Consider the following 20,374-nt stretch of genomic DNA (forward strand, 5'->3'; position numbering starts at 1 on the left):
AGTTGCCGGAATGTACTCGCGCATTATTATGGGTTGTCTGTTTTGTGTACAAGTGTGTTATTTGGCTCAGATGTTTGTGACAACCCAGTGTGGATAATGAGTGAGTTTATGTACTTTCCCAAGAAGGTGTTTCAGAGCCCCTTCAACCTGTTTAGAGACAAACCGTGCAGCAACAGCAGCTGTGGACAGGAGCACAGTTTGGATCTGCGAAACCATAGTAGTACAAGGTCTAGAACACTGACTGTATGTGCGCCCATTGTTTGTTTTTTTGCATTTGTAGTGGATGTGGTATGTGACAGTTGGTTCACAACGCAAATTTGATATCCTGTTGAGCAGCTGTGGCTGCTTTGCTCTAGTTTGATGAATCAGGTTAAGAGAATGCCACGCACCAGAAGGGCGCTACGCATCGCTTCTGCGTTGGTTACCATCACTTGAAAGATGTCTTACCCCTTCCCACGCCTCGATGGCACACTGGATTGGCTACTTGTCTTTGATGGATGTCAGGAGTGGCTTCTGGCAAACTGAAGTCAAAACTCGGGGGGCACTTTGACTGTCTATAGTGCGTAGGGGCAAAGGGGCACCACTTTGACTTCCTCTGTGGCACTGGTGACATCACCACTGGATGACATCACACATAATTAAGTACGAATTACTAAGTAATTATGAATTACTAATTAATGGCTAATTACTGATTAATGACCAAATACTAATTAAGTGCTAATTAGTTACGGTTAAACTTTGCCTTTAGGAGTGGAACGCGACAGCGTTTTGTAGTGCTGCCAGGGAGTCTAGGAAATGGCGCAGTAATTCTCTGTCATCTCGGTGGACACCTGAACTGCACCATACAGGAAGGGAGGAAGTGGGAGTGAAAGAAGAAAGAGAAGGAGGGCCCATAGTGATAAATGGGTAAATTGGCAAGAAAGTAAATGGAAAGAAAGTAAATGGCGCAGGAGGAAGGTGGGAGTGAAAGAGAAAAATGAAGAAAATTAAAATTGTATTTGCGGAAAGGAAGTTATTTGAGGCCCTGGGCTGGATGTAATGGATGCACCTGAGAATGAGTCATTAAAGGCTTCCTTTCGCCTTAATAAAAGTGATGGAGAGAAGACCACATTCATAATGCTAGATGGTCTCTTTGAATTCAGGAGTTTATTCCACACCAGCGGCATTCCAGTATGTACAGGCTGCAGTATCAGCAGGCGTAAAATAGCAGATTTGTCTAGTGTATTCAAGTGATGTTGTTTTCGCTTCAGACCTAGATCACCACCTGCAAAAGGCTTCGAATAGTGCAGGAGGCAGTATTCAAAGCCTTTCCTGGTTGAACACCATCTAGTCAGGATGACGCAGTGTAAGAAGGCGAAAATTGGGCTCATTGACGAAGTCAAAAACAAACAAGAATGCATTTCAGGTTCCACGTGGAACCCTTCTTCGCAGTCTCTGGTGAACAAGGATTCTGAACAAGTATTCTATGTGGGATCCAAAGCGTCATTGTCATTTGTTTTTGTCTTGGTCAGTGACCCAGTGTTCGCCTTACTATCATTGCAGTGACATATCCCGGCCATTGCAAAGTTATGTAGTTTCCAGAGCCCTTCACTGTGGCGTCCCTCATAGCCTGAGTTGCTTTGGGGCGTTAAACCCCAATAAACCAATGGTGGGTCTTTCAAGTGACTACTGTGGGTGTGTGTAGCAGCTGCACGCTTAGACGCCTCCGTGTCCCACAGATCCTGCTGGATGTGCCGTGCACGAATGATCGTCTTTCGGTGGCCGAGGATGACAACAACTGGTTCAGCCACCGGCGGCTGCAGGAGCGGCTGTCACTGCCCCAGCGCCAGGTGTCGCTGCTGTGCCGGGGTCTGTCCATGCTGCGCCCCGGGGGCAGCCTGGTCTACTCCACCTGCTCCCTGTCGCCCATGCAGAACGACGGCGTAGTGCACATGGCCCTGCAGGAGCTGTGGCAGCAGAGTGGCAAGGCCCAGTATGCGGTCGTTGACCTGTCCGCGGCCTTTGCCCCGCTGCCCTTCCGTTTCTTCGAGGGCTGCCGCTACGGCCAACTCGTGCTGCCCTTCCTGCCGCAAAATGTGGGGCCCATGTATGTGGCACGCATTGAGCGCATCTGTTAGGACCCCCTGGTAGGAACACCAAGCATGCCAGTGAAAGGGTAGGCTGCTGCTGATGCATCTTGGGAGCACAGGAACCGTTGCTTCCTGGAGCCCCCTGGTGGTGAAAATCGTAACTGGTCTAACTGGTTTAAGGAACAGTTTCCCAGTTGGATTCCAGTTGGCTGCAACTGGAATTCAGCTGGGAGCCAACTGGAAGCAACTGCAGTCAACTGGGAAATTGTTCCTTAGACCAGTTATGATTTTCGCCTGGACCCCAGTGAGAGAGCAGGCTACTGCTGATGCATCTTGGAAACATAGCACACTGGAACCATTGCTCCCTGGCATGCCCCACTACTTACTGCGAGTGATGTCCTTTCCCATCGCACTGGGTAAAGAAGACCAAGTGAGCATTTCTTGTGGTTACCGTAGTGATGCCAGCTGCCCAAAACAGTATGCCTTTCACTTTCCCCCTGAGCTTGAATAGGATTTGCACTGGAGTGGACTTGGACTGCTGCCGCATATTGAGCACGAATGTGTGCAGTGGCCTTGAAGCGGCCACATGCAAGCAGTGCTTTCGGGAATGTAAATAAACGGTGCCATCTGGCACACTGTGCTTGACCCACTCTCTGTGTTCCTGCTCCAGTCACATCAATCGGCGGGCCACACCTTTGCAACTGCACCATCATTTTTTTTGTAGAGCATGTAATGTGATGGCAAGCATATCGGGGTGGCAGAAAATTAGGTGGGCAGATGAGATTAAGAAAGTTTTGGGGATACGGTGACCATAGCTGGCAACCCCCTTAGGGGTAGCTTTCCTATACCCCCTTGGCTGGTGTTGCGCGTTCATGTCGCCGACAACCAGCAGCTGTGCTTTGGCTGCAAGTTTAAAGGTTTTAACCATCAGGTTGGCCAGGCCAGTGCCCTTGTTCTTCGGGGAGCAATACAGGTTTCGGACAAAAAGGTTTGCGTCCTCCTTCGTCTTAGGTATTATTTCCACTAGCGTGTAGTCTTCTTTTGTGTCCTCTCGTATGTGTTGTATAGCAGTGATGGTACGATGCACAAAGCTGGCAGTAAACGAGCCTGATGGCGCCATCATGTCGTAACCCTGTGGCAGGTATACCTTAAGGCTTGGAAATTTCTATGCGCCACTAGCTTCCTGTAGTGCTATTACATCCGGTGGACTGTTGAGGCTTTGAATGTGTAACTGAAGGTTCCCTCGCTTGCGACAAAAGCTCCTGCAGTTCCATTGCCAGATCCCGATTTGTTGGCCAGGAGCCATGTTGATAAGATATGATAGGAGATTGGATCACGGTGGTGGGGTGCACCATCGCGGGGGAGATTGCCTCCTTTATGGCCTTCAGGTCATTTGCTAATTGCTGTATCCAGGCAGTGACCCAGAGCTGGAATGCAGCGAATTCGCTGGACAGAGAGTCAATGCGACCTGCTGTGGTATTAATATGTGTGTGCAGTTCTGCTGTGCCGGGGGGCAGTCGGGAGCTGCTCTCCTGGTTCGACGTGGGCGACGATGTGGGGTGTCATCTACTGATGTCCCTGCCCTGCGTTTTGTGTCCTCGACTTCCTTAGGGGTGGCCGGGCGTTTTGTAGTGGTGTGCGTGTCAACCTCCATCGCGTTGTTATTGCCAACGTCTGGGGACGTGCATCGCGCAGGAGTTGTACCCGCATGCATGAGAGGATGTGTAGAGGTAGTGTTACCTTGACCTTGATTTCCTTTAATGAGGCGCTTCATCCCAGCTATCTCTTTCCTGAGTTCTGCATTTCCTCTTTCTCCTGCGTTTCTCTTTCTCCTTCACTTTGGTGGTATAATGTTGCTAGGAGGCTGTGTCTGGCCAGCTCACCTTTTTATCCGAACGACTCGAGTTTCTTCCCCGGCTCAAGCTTCTGCTTCCGCTGCTGTCCCCGCTGGGTAGTGGCGGGAAGGAGCTCGAACGTTCTTACTGCTGCCTCCCCCCCCCCCCCCCCCCCCCAGATTGGCCTAATGAAGAGGACGACGATCGGGCAGTGGATCGCGACTGGCGGCCGGCACCCGGGGACTGGGCGCCGATAGCCCCGTTCTCTTCCGTCTAATTTTGTAGCGATACCTGCATTATGTCAGGTTTCCGCCTCTTCGCCGTCGCTGCACTTTAAGCCGTGGCCGCACTGTGACATCACACCACGGCTCTCGATTCTCCAGCAACTCGGCTTGTCGCGGTTGCCGCGCGGCCACCGCTCCTGCCGTTGGGCGCTCGCTGCGCCCACTGTATGACGTCACATCCCGCGCTCCGCAGCTGGGATAGCTCGCGTCGCCGCAGCCATAGTTGAGACCGCAGTGTGGATGGTGAGAAGTTGGTCAGCCGGAAGGAGGCCAGGGATCGCCGTAGAAATGAAGTGAATAGACGAGACAGCGTGCTAAAGAGACTCAAGAGGAGCGAGCCAGAGGAGCGCAGACGGGGGTCTGTAGCTATTGCTTAACCAGAGAAACGAGCCCTCTACCGAGGACGGCTGCGCGGTAGAGGGCTCGTTTCTCCGGTGGCTACGAGATGGCGCAACGCGTATCATTGCTGCGAAGTCTTTCGATTTTGGTTCTCCGTCGCCACAGACGATGGGGATTTCCAAATAATTCTGACCGAATCAGGCAAGTACCCCACCTAAATGTGGTATAAAACAAAACTGACCGCCAAATGCAACCTCTGTGCGAAATTTGAGCCCGAACAAACGTGCGGTTAGGCCGAGAGAATTTTTTTCCGATTTTCTCTGATTTACGCAACGCGCGATATAAGAGAAGACGGATCGGGAGGCGGCTCATGTGACACAGGCGAGGAGGTCGGGGGTAGATCGTAAGTCTGCTCACGCCGGACGATACGGACGATAGTCGCGACTGCGGCACAAGCGAGCCATGTGGCCAGCGGCTCCGTAGGCGTAGCAAATAGGGCGATTGTCTTGCGTACGCCAGGGGTTTAAGGCTGCGGCTGCGATCGTGGGCGGGCAACCGGACGATAAGTGGTTAGTGCAGGTCGCTGGGGCTCTAACAGGTGATGGGGAGGCCCGTAGACAGGAGCAGCAGGCGATGGCCGCGGTCGCGCCACAGCATCCGCGTACAGGAGCCGCGACCAGTGACTGATGAGGAGGTGGAGGAGGAGAGGGCCTCGGCGGCCTGCTCCTGTATGACACGCTGGATATGTTGGGAGTGAGCGGCGGCGCAGGCGTAGGTGGGCTGGTCGACAAGCACAGCTGGCAGGCGGAGTAGGTTGTCCATCATGCGCTCGAATGTGGCGAGGGCATTGCAGAGACCGAAGGGTATGCCATTAAATTCATATAGCCCGTCGGGTGTGACGAATACAGTTTTTGGGCGAGGCAGCTGGCTGGCAGTTTGTCCTCAGGGACAAACTGCTGAATGTGCTGGAGGAGCTTCGGGTGGTCCAGAGCACCGTCCCGGGGAAGAGCCAAACTGGAAATATTTGCCTCTTGAAAGCCGGCTCGGCGGGTGGAAAAGCGCTGTTTGCGCAACTCATCGAAGCTTTGGCAGTGGCTTATCACGTCGGAGACAGACTGGGGATTTTTCGCGACGAGCATCTGAAAGGCGTCATCACAATGCCTTTCAGACTATTTCGGATCTTGTCGGCCTCGCTCATGGAAGCGTTGATGCGTTTGCAGAGATCGACTACATCTTCGATGCAGCTGGTAAAGTTTTCGCCGCTTTGTTGTGCCCGACTGCGCAAGCGTTGCTCGGCACGAAGCTTACGCACAGCGTTACGGCCAAAGACCTCCGTGAGGCTGGTTTTAAGATCCGCCCAGCTGGAGGTGTCCTCCTCGTGGTTGCGGAACCATAGATTGGCAACGTCGCTCAAATAAAATATAACGTTGGTAAGCTTGACGCTGTCGTCCCACTTGTTATAAGCGCTTACGCGTTCATAGGAGGCCAACTAATCCTCCACATCGGTGTCATCCGTGCCGCTGAAGATCGTGGGGTCGCGCTGATGGACGGCACCAGAACAGATGACAGCAGGGCCAGCAGGCTGGGCAGGTTGGGCCGGGGAGTCGGGCACCGTGGTAGAGCCTAGAAGCCTGGGCATCGTGGCGTATCTCGATGGTGAGAGCAGCCAGCACCTCCACCAAGTGTAGTGTAGGACGTCATCGAAGGCGCTGCGTCGCGAACGACTAGCGGTACGCCTCGGTTCAGTCCAGAGGCAGCGATCGATCAGCGCACACGCACGATGATGATGATGATGTCCTCAGGCTGAATGGCACATACCCACGGCGGGGGATTGGCCAGGGTGCATAGCGGATACAAATGCACTCATGTACAGGGAATGGAGTATATTTAAATTTAAAATTTTGGGACGCAGAGCTAGAATTTGTACAAAACAAAAAATACGGAGAAAGAAAAGTTGTGAATAGGTGGTGTCCAACTGACGGCGGACATTGCGTCACGGCGCAGCTTTGTCACGTGAATTTGAACTTCCGGGTCTTTTCTGTCGTTTGGTTTGCGTAGGAATTGCTTGCAGACGTGCGGTTTCGGTCTTTCTTTTCTTAATACTGGCGCTCACATTGCTGGAAAAAGGATGTTGTGCGCTGCCACAACCTGCAGAAACTTCACTGCAACGGAATGCAACATGTTCCGAGTGCCAGCAAGTACAGGGAACGGCAAGAACAGTGCGCCGTTGCGATCCGCTGGCAGACTGCCTGCGACGGTCAACCCTATGCTGTGCTTCGAGCATTTTGTTGGCGGCAGAGTTTGAGAGCGTTGTGGAAGTTGAAGAATTCGGTAAAGTAGGTTGTTTATCTCCTTAAGGAGCACCAATTTCTCGCTCGGAAGACTTCGGCTATGTGCCACAACCGTTCTCACATGACGGCGGCAGCACCGCGCGGGCTATGTTTACAAATATATGCTGTTCGGCCTCCGTCAGTACAGCGTGACAATTTAAGATGTTAAAGGACAGGACGATTATTCCTAGACATTTGCGCTGAATGCGAGTAGCTCGAATTCATAGCTAATACTTAAGGCGTGTGTTGTTACTGCCGTCAGCTGTCGAAACGGCGACACCGCGGCCACGTACGGCGGCATCTGGTTCGCTGGCACTGCTCTGGTCGCAGTGTTAAGGCATGTTTACGAGCACTTGTAAGAGTTGTAAATTGTTCTATAAGGCCATTTTCGCTAATTTCATGCTCAAACTGAAACACGTTTTCACCAGAACACTAGTCGACATGAGCACGCAGCAAGTGTCGAAAATTATAATTAAGCAACCTGTTACGCATAAGTTCCCTGTTTGTGTGGACCCGCATGTTGCAGTAATGTTTCTTCGTTTCCTGTGTGCGGAGAAGGAGGCTGACAGACGAGGTGATGGCATTAGAAAGTGATAAGAATTATTAACCGCCTTTCTTTTCATACTCTGAGTCAGTAAGTTGGGAAAAGCTTCACTTCAGGATAACACAATTAAAAATAAATGGCAGCCAACATAGCCTAGCTGTTTTTCACCTTTCATTGTACAGAACTTAGTAGAATTGACGTCTGAGACAAATGCTATAATACTGAACTCTCACTCACTGTGCAGCAAAGTGTCATTCGCACACTGTTTATGTGCTGAACATGCACATGAAGTAAATAAATGTCTACATCTATAGCTTGCATATGTGATGCATTGCATGCTTGCGTGTAGTAATATTGCACTTAATGATTGACTAATTGAGAGGTGCATTGGTGATTTCAAGAAGTGCAAGATGCTACAAGGAAGGCAGAGGCTGGTCTAGTGGTCGTTGGGTTCATAACGATCAAGAGTAATAATCATGCTATAAAGTTACGTTTCTTTATTAAAAAGCCAAGTAACGCATTGTGTTCAGTCATTCCAGCCTTTTTGGTATCACTAGTGTCTTAGGGATGGTTTATCAATGTGCAAGCTGTGCCACATTGTTAACGCCAAAGCTAAAACTGGATGCAAACGCCTTTTGTTCAACATTGCACAAGACTTTGTAACAGGGACTTGTAGAAGATTCTGAAAACAACTCGTATCAAGCTTCTGTGTGTCCTGTAAAAGCTGAAGCATGATATTTTTTTTACGCTCGACCATACTATTTATTATAATTTACTATTTGTCACAAAGATCTCCTGCATTAAACTCATTTATTACATGCTGTAGAAAATGCGCTGCAAAAGGTTTTGCAAGACAATTGAGATATGATGTTATACCTACAGGACAAGAAGAGTTTCTCGTTAATAGCTGAGAAACTTGCTCCTCTTGCAGTTCAACAGTAAAGTTGCCCACGTCAAGAGCTTGTTCTGCTTTTGGCTCCTGCTTACTGTTTTGTCTTTGTGCCTGACTTTGTTTACATTCAATAAAACTTCTTTTGGGGCTAGTTGGTGCGTTTTGAATCTAAGAAAAGGAGCAGCACCAAAGCATGCAAACACAAACAAAGAAAGGAGAAGAGAGAAGTGCTGTAGTGCGTGTTGTGGTGCCTGTAGTGAAGCTCTGTAGCAGGCTTTGATGCCTTGTTTTGGCTTTAGGTTTTTATTAGGAAAAACAGAAGGCAAGCTCATCTTTTGCCTAGCTGCTAGTGTTGTTACTTACCTACCTTACCTTGAACATTGTGCATACAGTGCGTAAGTTGTACATCTCCACATTTCTATACATAGCTAGGCATCAACAGCTGAGGTGCCAATCATTGGAGACATCTGTCTGTACACAGGCTGGTGGTTCTCCTTCAACTAGGCTCAGAGCACGAAGTACACGACAGCAAAATGGCTACAGGCTCTCCTCTGCTTTCATGGGAAGCGACATTGATTTTACATCCTTGAAGCTTGTGAATGTTCAAGAGATGGCACAAAACAAAGCATTTATTTTTGTACATTTTTTTCATCTACCTAAAGCAGCAACCAGCATCGGGAAATCGAGTACAGAAATTCTTAACATTCAGAGGTGCAAGTTAAATGTAAATAGCTTGTAATGTCCCACACCACCATGCAGGGTGTGAAATGCAGTGCAGTTGCAGTGCATAACTATGCATAGTCAATTTTGTTTGTGAGAAAAGTTCTTGTGCATCCACCAAAGCTGCAGTAAGTGGACGCCTCTCACTGCTGGAATAGCTGCCATGTAACTTCCCATCTGGGCTCTTGGCGCACATAAGTGGAGGTTTTCAGCCACAAAGTCTCGGTGCATGCTTGTTGGGGCATAATTCGTACAGGCAGAAAGACTACAGTAGTGCTGAAAATTCAACACATTTGTAATGCAGTTGCATTTTTGCATTACAGTTCAACTAAAATTAAATCACATGACAGAGTTGTTAATAATGCCAGCTTCTGCAGTAATTATTCCATAAAGCATAGCAAATATGCAACGAAAGCAATTAAGCTGACAAGTACAGGAACCGACAATAAAACAGATTGTGCCCCTTGCTAAGGTTGTAAAACATTGATAAGTTCACAGACTTTCGAGAGGAGGAGCGACACGTGGGCAATCAGGGACGCCGTAGTAGAGGCCTCCATATTAATTGGAACCACCGGGAGTTCTTTAACGTGCGCTGACATCGCGCAGCGCACGGGCGCCTTTCGCGCTTCGCCTCCATCGGAAACGCGGCCGCCGAGTCCCGGATCGGGTCCTCCGACTTAGTAGCCGAGCGCCCTAACCGCTAGGCCACCGCGGCGTGTATAGAAAAAGTACCGAAAGTCCTCCGCGGATTTGCACGGTTCAAGCTCCTTGCCGTCGTAGCCACCCTGCTACAATGTGCGCTCGTACGTAATGCTAGGCTGCGGTTGCTGGTAGTCCATATATTCAGCGCCTGGAAGCGCGAAACATCTAGGAAATATGTACTCTAATATATATTAGAGAACTATGTAGCAGCCATATGATAACCGCAACAAGAAGCGGACTTTTCAGCGAGTGAATGAAGCGTCCTAAACTTCAGCACGAACAGACGACGCATGCCGAAACGTTCGCACTTACAACGCTTTTCCGCCCTTAATTCCAATACGGAACGTCGAGCGTGGGCATAATAATGCACGTAGAGCATGCTGACCTTTTTTACGACTTCATTCGCGCGTATTAACTTATTAGGAGCGATTTTAAGCTTGGCAAATCCGCATTTCAAGCAGAGCGCCGTACACGCGCATCTCGCCGAAAGACCCGGAAGTCGGAGTACCCAGCATGCCTTGCGGCTCGTTCAGATTGGACACCACCTATTCACATTCTAGCACAGGAATCTACCAGATGAAATCATATAATCGTGAATAGAATCGAACACTGGTTTCAGGGCATGTCTAGTCCCTTGGCGCTTGCCCCGAAGGATATAAGAGAATCGGAATAGATAGAGGAAGCCCAATCCGAGCGAGGGGGATCTCCAAGTAAATTCTACGGAGAGCTGCGAGCCGCCGGCAGGAGAGGAAAAAAATGTTCTATAGACTCAATTTCGTAACAAGACTCACAAAGGTTGGATGTCGAAAGCCCCGATCGGCATAAATAAAGATTAAGCCGCGGTATCCTGCAGCGCAAAAGGGTCATGGACACCTCACATTGCCTCGAACTGCACATCCGCACACTCCAAGGAAATGCCAGGTGTTGAAAATCCGCTGCAGCGAGGAGAGGCTCATGGCTCAAGGTGTGGAAACGCTGGAATCGCTGAAAGCGTGCTGAGTCAAGTAAACAGTATTTGGGACGAAAGGGACAATAGGACCATCAAGGGCAGACTTTGCTAAAAAATCAGCTCTCTCATTAGAAACAATGCCACAGTGCCCAGGGACCCAGTGAAAGCATACTTCTGTAACATAAGCGTACTTCTTCTTCCTTACGCCAGTCGCCCAAGGTTCGGGAGCCGTAGGCCTGTCTTACAATATCATTAATAAATATAAAAAAAAGATTGGTTTGGTTTGGTTTTATGGGGTTTAAAGGGGTGGAGACACCAAATTTGTAGTTCGCGCGTTCTTGGTTTCAAACGTTTCTTATGGCTCCAGGAAGCATGATACACGCTCAAAGATTCATATATTCACAGTGAATAATTTATTATAGCATTTTTAGGTGAACGATTTTCGGTTTCGGAACGCCGAGTTGTACAGTGACGTCACAGAGGAGGAAGATCAACTGCTTCGCTTGGTCACGTGGGCCCACAAGAGTTGTGACGCACCTACTGCTGCATCGTCTGCTTTCTCACACACGTGCTGACCAGCGCATGAAAACTAACAGCTGCATGTCTAGTCCCAGCAGCTCGGATTCTGACAGATCTGATTCCAATGAGTGAGGACATCGACTTTTTTTTTGTTCGCACGCTAATATCGCCTTCGCGGGTTCGCGTGAGGATGCGAAACGCTTTGCAAAATGCCAGCAAGCATCGCTGCGCCGCTCTACCCAAGCTGCGCCCACAGCCGGTGTCACACTTCGCTGCCGTGCAGCAGTACCTGAGCGCTGCTTGGGATGGTGTACAAATATCACAAGAAAAGACAAGATCGCCTTGTTATCAGAACTGCCAGCTATACTCGAGCAGCGACAAAGCATGTCTGCTTTTGTTGGGAGCTTTCGGCAACGGCACCGTTCCGGGCGACGAGCTCTGCTGCTGCCTGGCTGCCGTGGTCGTCGCTAGGCCTATAGCCTTTTTAGCAAGCGGCCGGCGCTTCGGAAGTCGCCTGCGCTATAATAAAAGGCCTACTTTTCACAAATAGCTGTAGTGTTAACAGAATCATCTCACAATAAAATAATAGTATGGTCAATCTCCTCGACGCCTTCGGCAGCGGAGCTAGCGGGCGCCAGGCGAGCCGGACCCCAACGTCGCGCCAGCGGCAGCTGCTAGGCGCGGTTGTGAGAAATTCGCTCATATCACAGTTGTTGTTACCTCTAATACAGCAGCTCAGTATTGGTCAGCGATCCTCAAAAATAACACTTTTTTCACATTTCTTGTCCCATGGCTTGTCCCACGTCAAGAACACTCTTTAGCTCGCTTTTATGACGTCGGCAGACGGTATCCAGGCTGACCTACCGGCCGGCAGACTCGGCGTACTTTACGTCCGCACAAGAAAATACAAAACAGCCATGCTACCAGAAAGGATGCTTTCGAGATTCGAGATACGACAGCATGACTGTGCTAAAAGTGGATCTTTCGTCAGCGATACTGCCTGCGGCAACGTCGGCCGACGACCTGCGCGCTGGTCCCAGACTGCCCTAGTCGTCGCTAGGCCTAGCTGCTTTCGCATCGACTCCGCAGCTGAGGGCGCTTCGGGACTGGCCAGCGCTCAGAAACGTGCTCCGCTCGGCACCCCTTTACTGTGAACTCGTCCCATAATAAAAGATATGTTCGATTTCCACGACGTCTTCGGCAACAGAGCTAGCAGACGGCAGGCGCACCGCACCAGGTAGCAGCAGCACAAAACCGGCTATGGGATGAAATTTGCTTGCATCGCAGTCATCACTTCTACCAGGAACTCGGTATTTGCCAACGATCGTCAGAAACGATGCATTTTTGATATTCATATATCCCAGGGTTTGCTATGAACGTGAACAAACAATACTATCGCGTTCTTCAGATGCCGGCGTTCGGCACGAAGACTGGCGCAGAGCGCCCGGCTCCATGGAGTGCGCCCTATGTCATCATGACGCTGCCGCTCTCCGCGCTCGCATTGGCTGCCGCTTCCCGTCGTTGTTGTTGCCGCGAGCGGCCCGCCGTTGACATCTAGCAGGCTGGACGCAGGCAACGAGCTGCAATCGGACGTTGCGACGCTGTTCGCAACGGCACGCCGCAAACCGAGCGAGAGGCGGTTAGCAGCAAACGCGGCTCGCTGGTGCGTCGACTGCGCTCACGAGGCTGTGCTATAGCTGTGCCCCGCTCATCGTACGTCACTGTATTTTGTTATGACGTCACTAAAACTAATTTTTCTACACCCCTTGTGACGTCATGGTTGATGGCGCTAGCGATGGGTCTAGATCGTGAGAGTGAACATTTAGGTAATCTTTGGAACCGAATTAAAATATTTTTTAAACGTTTGTTGCATCCAACACCTGGCTGTGAATGCCCTTGCATACATAGGAATCCCATAGCAGGCTTTTTATAGCTTCAAAATTTGGTGTCTCCACCCCTTTAACGTCCCAAAGTGACTAAGGCTATGAGAGACGCCGTAGTGGAGGGCTCCGGATATTTCGACCATCTGGGGTTCTTTAACGTGGGGCCCCAGGACAGATCCCTGGGGGACACCTGAGAACACTGTTTTATTCGATGAACTCGTTCTGTTAAGCACTGCACACTGTTTTCGGTGAGCTAGATAGGCCTCAATCCAACGTAAAAGAGCAGCAGGACTATTCAGTGCAGACAGTTTACCACTAACAAATTATGTGCCATAGTGTCAAACACCTTCTGGAAATCTAAAAAGATAAAATCAACCCGTTTACCATTATGAATTGATCGAGCTATATCATGGAAAAACTCAATTAACTGGGTGTCGCAGGAAATTTCCCTTCTGAAATCATGCTGCGTTGGGAAGAAAAATTGTTTTCTTGGAGAGGAGCCGTCAAATTCGAGTAAATAATGTGTTCTAGTGCTTTGCGTGAAACACTGGTGAGGGATATTGTCTATAGTTTCTGGATTTTATTTTGCCTCCAATTTTAAAAGCAGGAACCACATTTGCAGTTTTCCGATCATCTGGTGAGGCACCAAGATATAAAGATTTTTGAAAGAGAGCGATTAGAACTGGGCCAATTAATGCGGCACAGTTTTTTATGATATAATTTGAAATATGATATGGACCGGGTGCAGATTTCACGTTTACTTTTTTGCAGCAGTGCTGTTATTCCATGTTCTGAGATGACTATCTCGTTCATTTGTGGAAAATTCCTCGCAGGTTGTGTGCCACTAGCCTGGGGATTGGACTGCAAGAAAAAATCGATCCGTGTCCTAGCAAGTTTGATTCTAGTTCACTATAGTTTGTGGGAATCCTGGCTTTCCGCCGTTTCCTTTGCACGGCTGTGCCGGCTTCCTGCGTTGTTTCTCCTCTTTCCCTTGCTCCCGCCTCAGGCGGTGGAGAGGCGGCTAGGTGACTAATCACTGTAATTTGGCCACAGCTCCGCCCCGGCTCCCCAACGGCCTTTGCCATTGGCGCCTTTTGGCGGGAAATCCGGGACCCGCTCTTGGCGGCCGCGCACCGCGCGACCGTCCGAGCGGGGCCGAGAGAGAGAGATCCCTCCGAGACAGCGTAAGGTGCGTACGTTACTGTTTGTCCGTGCCGGCCTTTGCCGTTCGGACCAGTGCTTACTCGAGCTCGCCCGCACGTGTCCTCTGACCTGCAGCGGCTCGAGCCTGTCCAGCGGGGTCCAGCGACCTCTGACAGGCGTACCTTGCGTTGAATGCCCACTCTCTCTCGCAACCGGCCCAACGGTCGACACGAGAGAGAGATCACAGCACTGCCGCGGGGACATTCTCCTGCAGCGGCGTGCTAGCGGCGCTCATTGCTCGAGTCGCTTCGTGCGCGCAGCGGAGCCTTGCTCCTCGCGCGCCCCCGGGACGGGGTGACGATTGAGTATGTGTGTACTGCTGAAGGACGACGTGAATAAACGTCTCCTTTGTGAACTTGGAGGCCTATTTCTTTGCGGCGAATCGCTCTCCTCCCAGCGGAGGTTGAGTGCACCGCATCGGTGTCCCATGGTCTCCTCGATTTGGCTGCACTTTCTGCACCAGTTCAGGCGGTGCTGCACTCGCGTCCTCGATCTGCCAGTGCAGCTAGCGCCACCTGCACTTGGGCACTCGATTTGACGTAGTGCTGCACGAGTTCTCCCGAGTTCAGCTGCACTTTTGCACTAGCCTACCGGCGAGTTCTCTTCTCGTGCAAGAAGTGCAAGGTGCTTGGCGTGCTCCGTAGCAGACGGCTCCGTGGCCATGCTTGTTTTAGTGAGCGGCGTTAAGACCATGGTTGAGACGGCTGCATAGCCGTGCTAGACTCGGCATCTGCACCGTGCCCTCGCTAAACAGCTGAAATGACAGTGCGCGCACGTGCGTGTGTGTATGCGCGCGTGTGTGTGCGTGTCTACGTGCGTAAGCGACTGGCTTGCATGGCGCAGTGCGTATGGGTTCTCATCTTTCTGCCCAGCCTCGCATGTTGCTTTACACCACCTCTATTTTGTGTGTAAATATTATTATTACTCGCTACACGATGGATCATTTGCATAAGAGGCAGATGGTGAGATGTTTTTTAATACGTGGATGATCGCAACGTATTTGTACTGACTCCTCCGCTTGCATGTAGCGATCGACTGGCCGACTGGCATTGAGGTCGCCGTCAGCCCACACCTTCGCCTGAGTCTCCGATAGTCGCTCCGCCGTCACCGGCCGCCGACAGTGAACGCGAGTTGTTGAGTTCAGATATAATCCTAGTTATCAGGCAACTCTTTCCTTCTGTAATTGCGGCAGTCACTTTCCGATAGAACGACAACACCCCGGATCACGTGTATGAACTCTCAAAGGTCGTCTCGAGCGCAAGTCTGAGTAACCTCTCGAATTCAAAGTTTGTTGCCTCTTCAAAGTACCCGTTGGATCGGTGACGATCGACCGGCCTGCGCATCTTTGCACAATGCAACGGAAAGGACGGTGTCAAATTCTTCACCACTTTTGGAATTAACAAATTTTTGAGCCACTCCACGAGATGCGCCACTTCGAAGAATTGAGCAGTGTTCAATAGAGCTAGCACAATCCCGCGCATATGTCAAACCACGCGACAAACACCGACACACGGCCGCAGCAGACGAACGTTTCTGCACTTTCGCACTCGATTTGGCCGCTGCACCGACAGCACTAGTGTCAGGCTGCACTCGCGCCGCAAGAACTGGCACTGCACTGGCACGGCACTTTTGTGAACTAGTGCAGAAAGTGCAGCCAAATCGAGGAGACCTCCAGTGTGTGTGTGGTGACGGCTGATCGGGCCCCACGTTGGGCGCCAGTTGTGGGTTTCTACGTGGACACAGGCCACCACCCACCGCGGGTTCGAGCTTCGCGCTGCTTGGCTGGGTGTACAAATATTGCGAGAAAAGACGGCATCGCCATGTTATCAGAAAGACTGCCAGCTATACTCGAGCGGCGACAAAGCATGCCTGCTTATGTTGCGAGCTTTCGGCAACGGCACCGCTCGCGGGCGCTCCGGGCGACGAGCTCTGCTGCTGCCTGTCCACCGTGGTCGTCACTAGGCCTATAGCCTGCTTCGCATCGAAGCGGCAGGGGCCGGCGCTTCGGAAGTCGCCTGCGCTATAATTGAAGGCCTATTCTTCACTCCGCTTTGCTGTCAACAGCATCATCTCACAATAAAATAATAGCATGGTCAGTTTCCGTGGCGCCTTCAGCAGCGGCTAGCGGGCGCCAGTCGAGCCGGACCCCAGCGTCGGGCCAGCTAGCGGCAGCTGCGAGGCGGTTCTCGCAACTAATTCGTTCGTACCACAGTTGTTACTTTTACCAGCAACTAGGCATTGGCTAATGAACCAGAAAAATTATATAATTTTCTCATTTCCCTATCCCAGGGTTTATTATTTACGTCAAGAACACTCATTCGCTCGTTTTTATGACGCCCGCAGACGGGATCCAGGCTGGCCGGCCGGCAGGCTCGGCTTACTTTACGTTCGCACAAGAAAATACAGAACAGCCATGCTACCAGAAAGGATGCTTCCTAGATTCGAGCAACGACAGCATGCCTGTGCTATAGTGGAGCTTTCGGCAACGACATCGCCTGCGGCAACGCCGGGCGACGAACTGCGCGCTAGTCCCCGACTGCCCTAGTCGTCGCTAGGCCTAGTGGTTTCGTATCGACGCCGCAGCCGCGGGCTCTTCGGGACTGGCCAGCGCTCAAAAAAGGTGCTACACTCGGCACCCCTTGTTCGTTCTCCCAAATCCGGGACTGTTTGAACGAAGACATGGTGTTCGGTGAAAACAGCGCTGTCAAACTAACCGTACAATTGAGCAGCCGACACACCGCTCACCACGGTACCTCTGTCGTGCTCACCTGTGACGTCGCGAACTCGACGTCATCGTGACGTTGGCGCTCTGCGCGCTCGCATTGGCTGCCGCTGCCCGCCGGAGCGGCGTACCGGACATTCGCCGGACGCGGTGCACCGGACATATCTACGCGGTTTGACGCGTCCGGCGGTCGCCGGCTGGCCGGAGCGGCGCCGCCGGACGCGGCGAGCCGGACCGGATTCGGAGCGCCCGCCTGACATGTGTCCCCGCCTTTAATCTTTAACTTTTTCCCCCAGAACACCCGGATACGTACTTTCTGCCTTGCGCATTTCTTTTGCGATCTCTTTATTGAGTTCTTTCATCTTGCCGCGCAGTTCAGGATTCGGCGACTTGCAGTACAGACAGTACAAGCGGTGTCTCCTGTTTATCAATGCCCGAAGATTCCTGTTCATCCAAGGCTTATCGGTGCGACGTTTGGAAGAGATAACTCTAGAAGTAACGAATGACTTCGTTAATGATAAAAGCATGGTTTTAGTAGATGCAATGCAGAGTTTACATCATCAAAGGAAGACATGCGTTGTCTGAAATCGGGCAGGAATGCATCTAATTCGCTAGATATTGAAGCGTAATCTGCTCGGTCATAGTGGAATACCAGTCGCGGTGGCGGACGGCAGCGGCAGGTTGCAATGCAAGGAAGGCTTGCAATGACGATTTCTTTGTCACTTATTCCGGGTGTTAAATCGACAGAAGCAATCAGCGTGCGATCGGAGCAAAACAGTAAATCTAACAAAGTTGTGCCAGTGGAGGTTATTCACGTAGGACTTTCTACCAATTGAAACAGGGAATGCGCGTTGATCATTTCACGAAAGGCAGAGTAAATGGGTGAACAAGTGTTGATTTTCAGTCGAAGACAGAACCAATCTATGTTCGGCAAGTTGAATTTTCCTCCGAGAACAATATACGTTGCATTTAAGGATAGTAAAATATCGCTTAACTGGAATAAGGGCTGGAGAGAGATGGAACCAGGTGGCCTGTAAAGCGACCCAAATGCCATTGAGGAAACATTGTTTAGGACAACCTTGCACCAGATTGTCTCACATGACATGCTTTCGACATTAATATGTATGCTACTCAAACTGCCCTCTAAAATAAAAAAACCACCACCGTGTGTGTTACGGTCCTTTCGATAAACTGCGTAATTGGATGGGAATATCTCGTTGTCGCCTATAGTGTTGTCTAACCAGGATTCAGTATTTATTTATTTACATTTCTGCAGCGCCATGAAGGCATAATTGCAGGGGGGAATACATACAAACATTCATTGGTACAGCACGTGCCAACTTTTTGTACAGGATAGGGCATAGGATGAAAAGAGGTTTAAACAGAGCGTTCACATCAGTCAATTGGTCCGGAAAGGACAGGAAGAGGAAAAGCAGGAAAACAGCAGATGAACATGGGTTTACATCACAGTTCCGACAACAGTGCTCGGAACTTTTCTTCGGACTGGCATTGAACAATACTATGAGGCAGCTTATTCCATTCATTTATGGCATGCGGAAAGAAAGAGTGTTTGAACACGTTAGTACGGCATTTTATTTCACGTAGTTTCCAGTCGTGGTCGCGCCTTCTGGATACAAAATGAGGGGGCTGCAGATAAGTTTCGGGGTTTATAGCAGTTTTTTAAAAATAAATGCGGTAAAGGAATTCTAATTTTATCCGTAAACGGCGCTCCTCCAAAGAGTCCCAGTTCAGCTCTTGCTTAATACTGTTGCTTCGATAATTAAAAGAATATTTATTGGTAACAAACCGCGCCGCACGATTCTGAACCCGTTCCAACATGCCACAATAGGTTACTACGCGAGGGTCCCATACTGCGCAGGCGTACTCCATAATTGGCCTGATGTTAGTGAAGTATAAAAGTTCCTTAACCTTCTGAGGAGCGTCCCGAAAATTCCTTTTTAAAAAATTTAGCATTCTAGATGCCTTTGCCGATATATCTTCAGTCTGCTTTCTCCATGTCAGGTCAGCTGGAAAATAAACCCCGAGATATTTAAAATCTGTTATTTTAGATAAAAGCTGGTTGTTTAAAACATAGTCAGACAAAACAGGAGTACGACTGCGCGTAAAAGAAATATAGCAACATTTTTTAGCATTCAAAGCCATGTCCCATTTCTCGCACCAGCGCTGAGTGCGGTCCAGATTTTGCTGTAAATTATTTGTGTCACATGAGGCTTTAATCGAGCGATATAAGACACAGTCATCTGCGTACAGGCGTACCTGACAGTTAATATTTTCCACGATATCATTGATATAGATAAACAGTAGAAGCCCCAGTACTGATCCCTGCGGAACACCAGATGTGACAGAAGCAGTGTTTGAAAGCCGGCCGTTGACCAATACGTGCTTCTTGCGCCCTTCAAGATAGTTTTTAATCCACTGAATCACTTCTCTTGTTAAGCCAAGAAACGATAGCTTGTGAAGTAGCAGGAGGTGGGGAACTGTGTCGAATGCCTTTCTGAAATCTAAAAAAACGCAATCAATCTGCTCGTGGCGGTCGAAGGCAGAGCAGAGATCATGGTTGAATTCAGCTAGTTGAGTTACGCAAGAACGGCCAGCCCTAAAACCGTGCTGTCTGTCGGTGAAAAATTTATTGCATTCAAGATGTTTTATCACAGAACTGTAAATGATGTGTTCTAATAGTCTACAGCATATGCTAATAAGAGAGATGGGCCTGTAATTAGCTACATTATTCTTGGAACCACCTTTATGAATTGGCACCGCGTTCGCTACTTTCCACTCGTCAGGCAGAGAGCTTGATTCAAGAGACTTATTGAACAAAAAAACTAAATAGTGAGCAATCACATCCGGACAGGCGTGTAGGACATGCGAGGAAAGACCGTCTGGTCCACCTGCAGAGCCAGCTTTAATGTTCTGAAGAAGTTTAACAACACCACTGTGAGTAACAACCAGGTCAGGCATAAGAGTGGTTAGGTCCTCGGAAACAGGGGGGAGGTGACCTGAATAAGGCTGAGTAAAAACAGATTGGAAATAAGCGTTGAATGAGCAGGCCTTTTTGTAATCGTTATCTACCACAACACCGTTATCGTCTACTAAGTTCGGGATTGCTACAGGTTCGCTTCCGTGAGATTTTAAGAATTTCCACATTTCCTTAGAATTTGTTTGCAGCTTAGTACCCAAGGCATAAAAGTAGCTATTCATGGCGATCTGGTTCTTGATTTTTATTTCTTTACCAAGACGCTTTAACAAGTAATAAACGTTACGATCCTTTTTTCTTTTGTACCTGCTTAGGAGGCGGTGTCTTTTGTTGATAAGTAATCTGGTGTCTCGAGTTACCCATGGCTTGTCAGCTCTACGTTTACGAG

At 49.8% G+C, this 20,374-nt stretch overlaps 1 protein-coding gene across 1 annotated transcript in view; it reads left to right on the forward strand.

Annotated features, from left to right (window-relative positions):
- l(2)10685 (5-methylcytosine rRNA methyltransferase l(2)10685) overlaps positions 1-2,714 on the forward strand; it is a 48,739-nt gene extending 46,025 nt beyond the window's left edge. Inside the window, exon 6 of the mRNA XM_089562777.1 lies at positions 1,719-2,714. Coding sequence (XP_089418903.1) covers positions 1,719-2,117 — 399 coding nt within the window. The 3' untranslated portion in view covers positions 2,118-2,714. The remainder of the gene's footprint in view (positions 1-1,718) is intronic.
- The last annotated feature ends 17,660 nt before the right edge of the window (positions 2,715-20,374 follow it).

Source organism: Amblyomma mixtum, chromosome 10 (genome assembly GCF_055824585.1).
Source record: "Amblyomma mixtum isolate Tamu chromosome 10, ASM5582458v1, whole genome shotgun sequence".
Lineage (NCBI taxonomy): Eukaryota > Metazoa > Arthropoda > Arachnida > Ixodida > Ixodidae > Amblyomma > Amblyomma mixtum.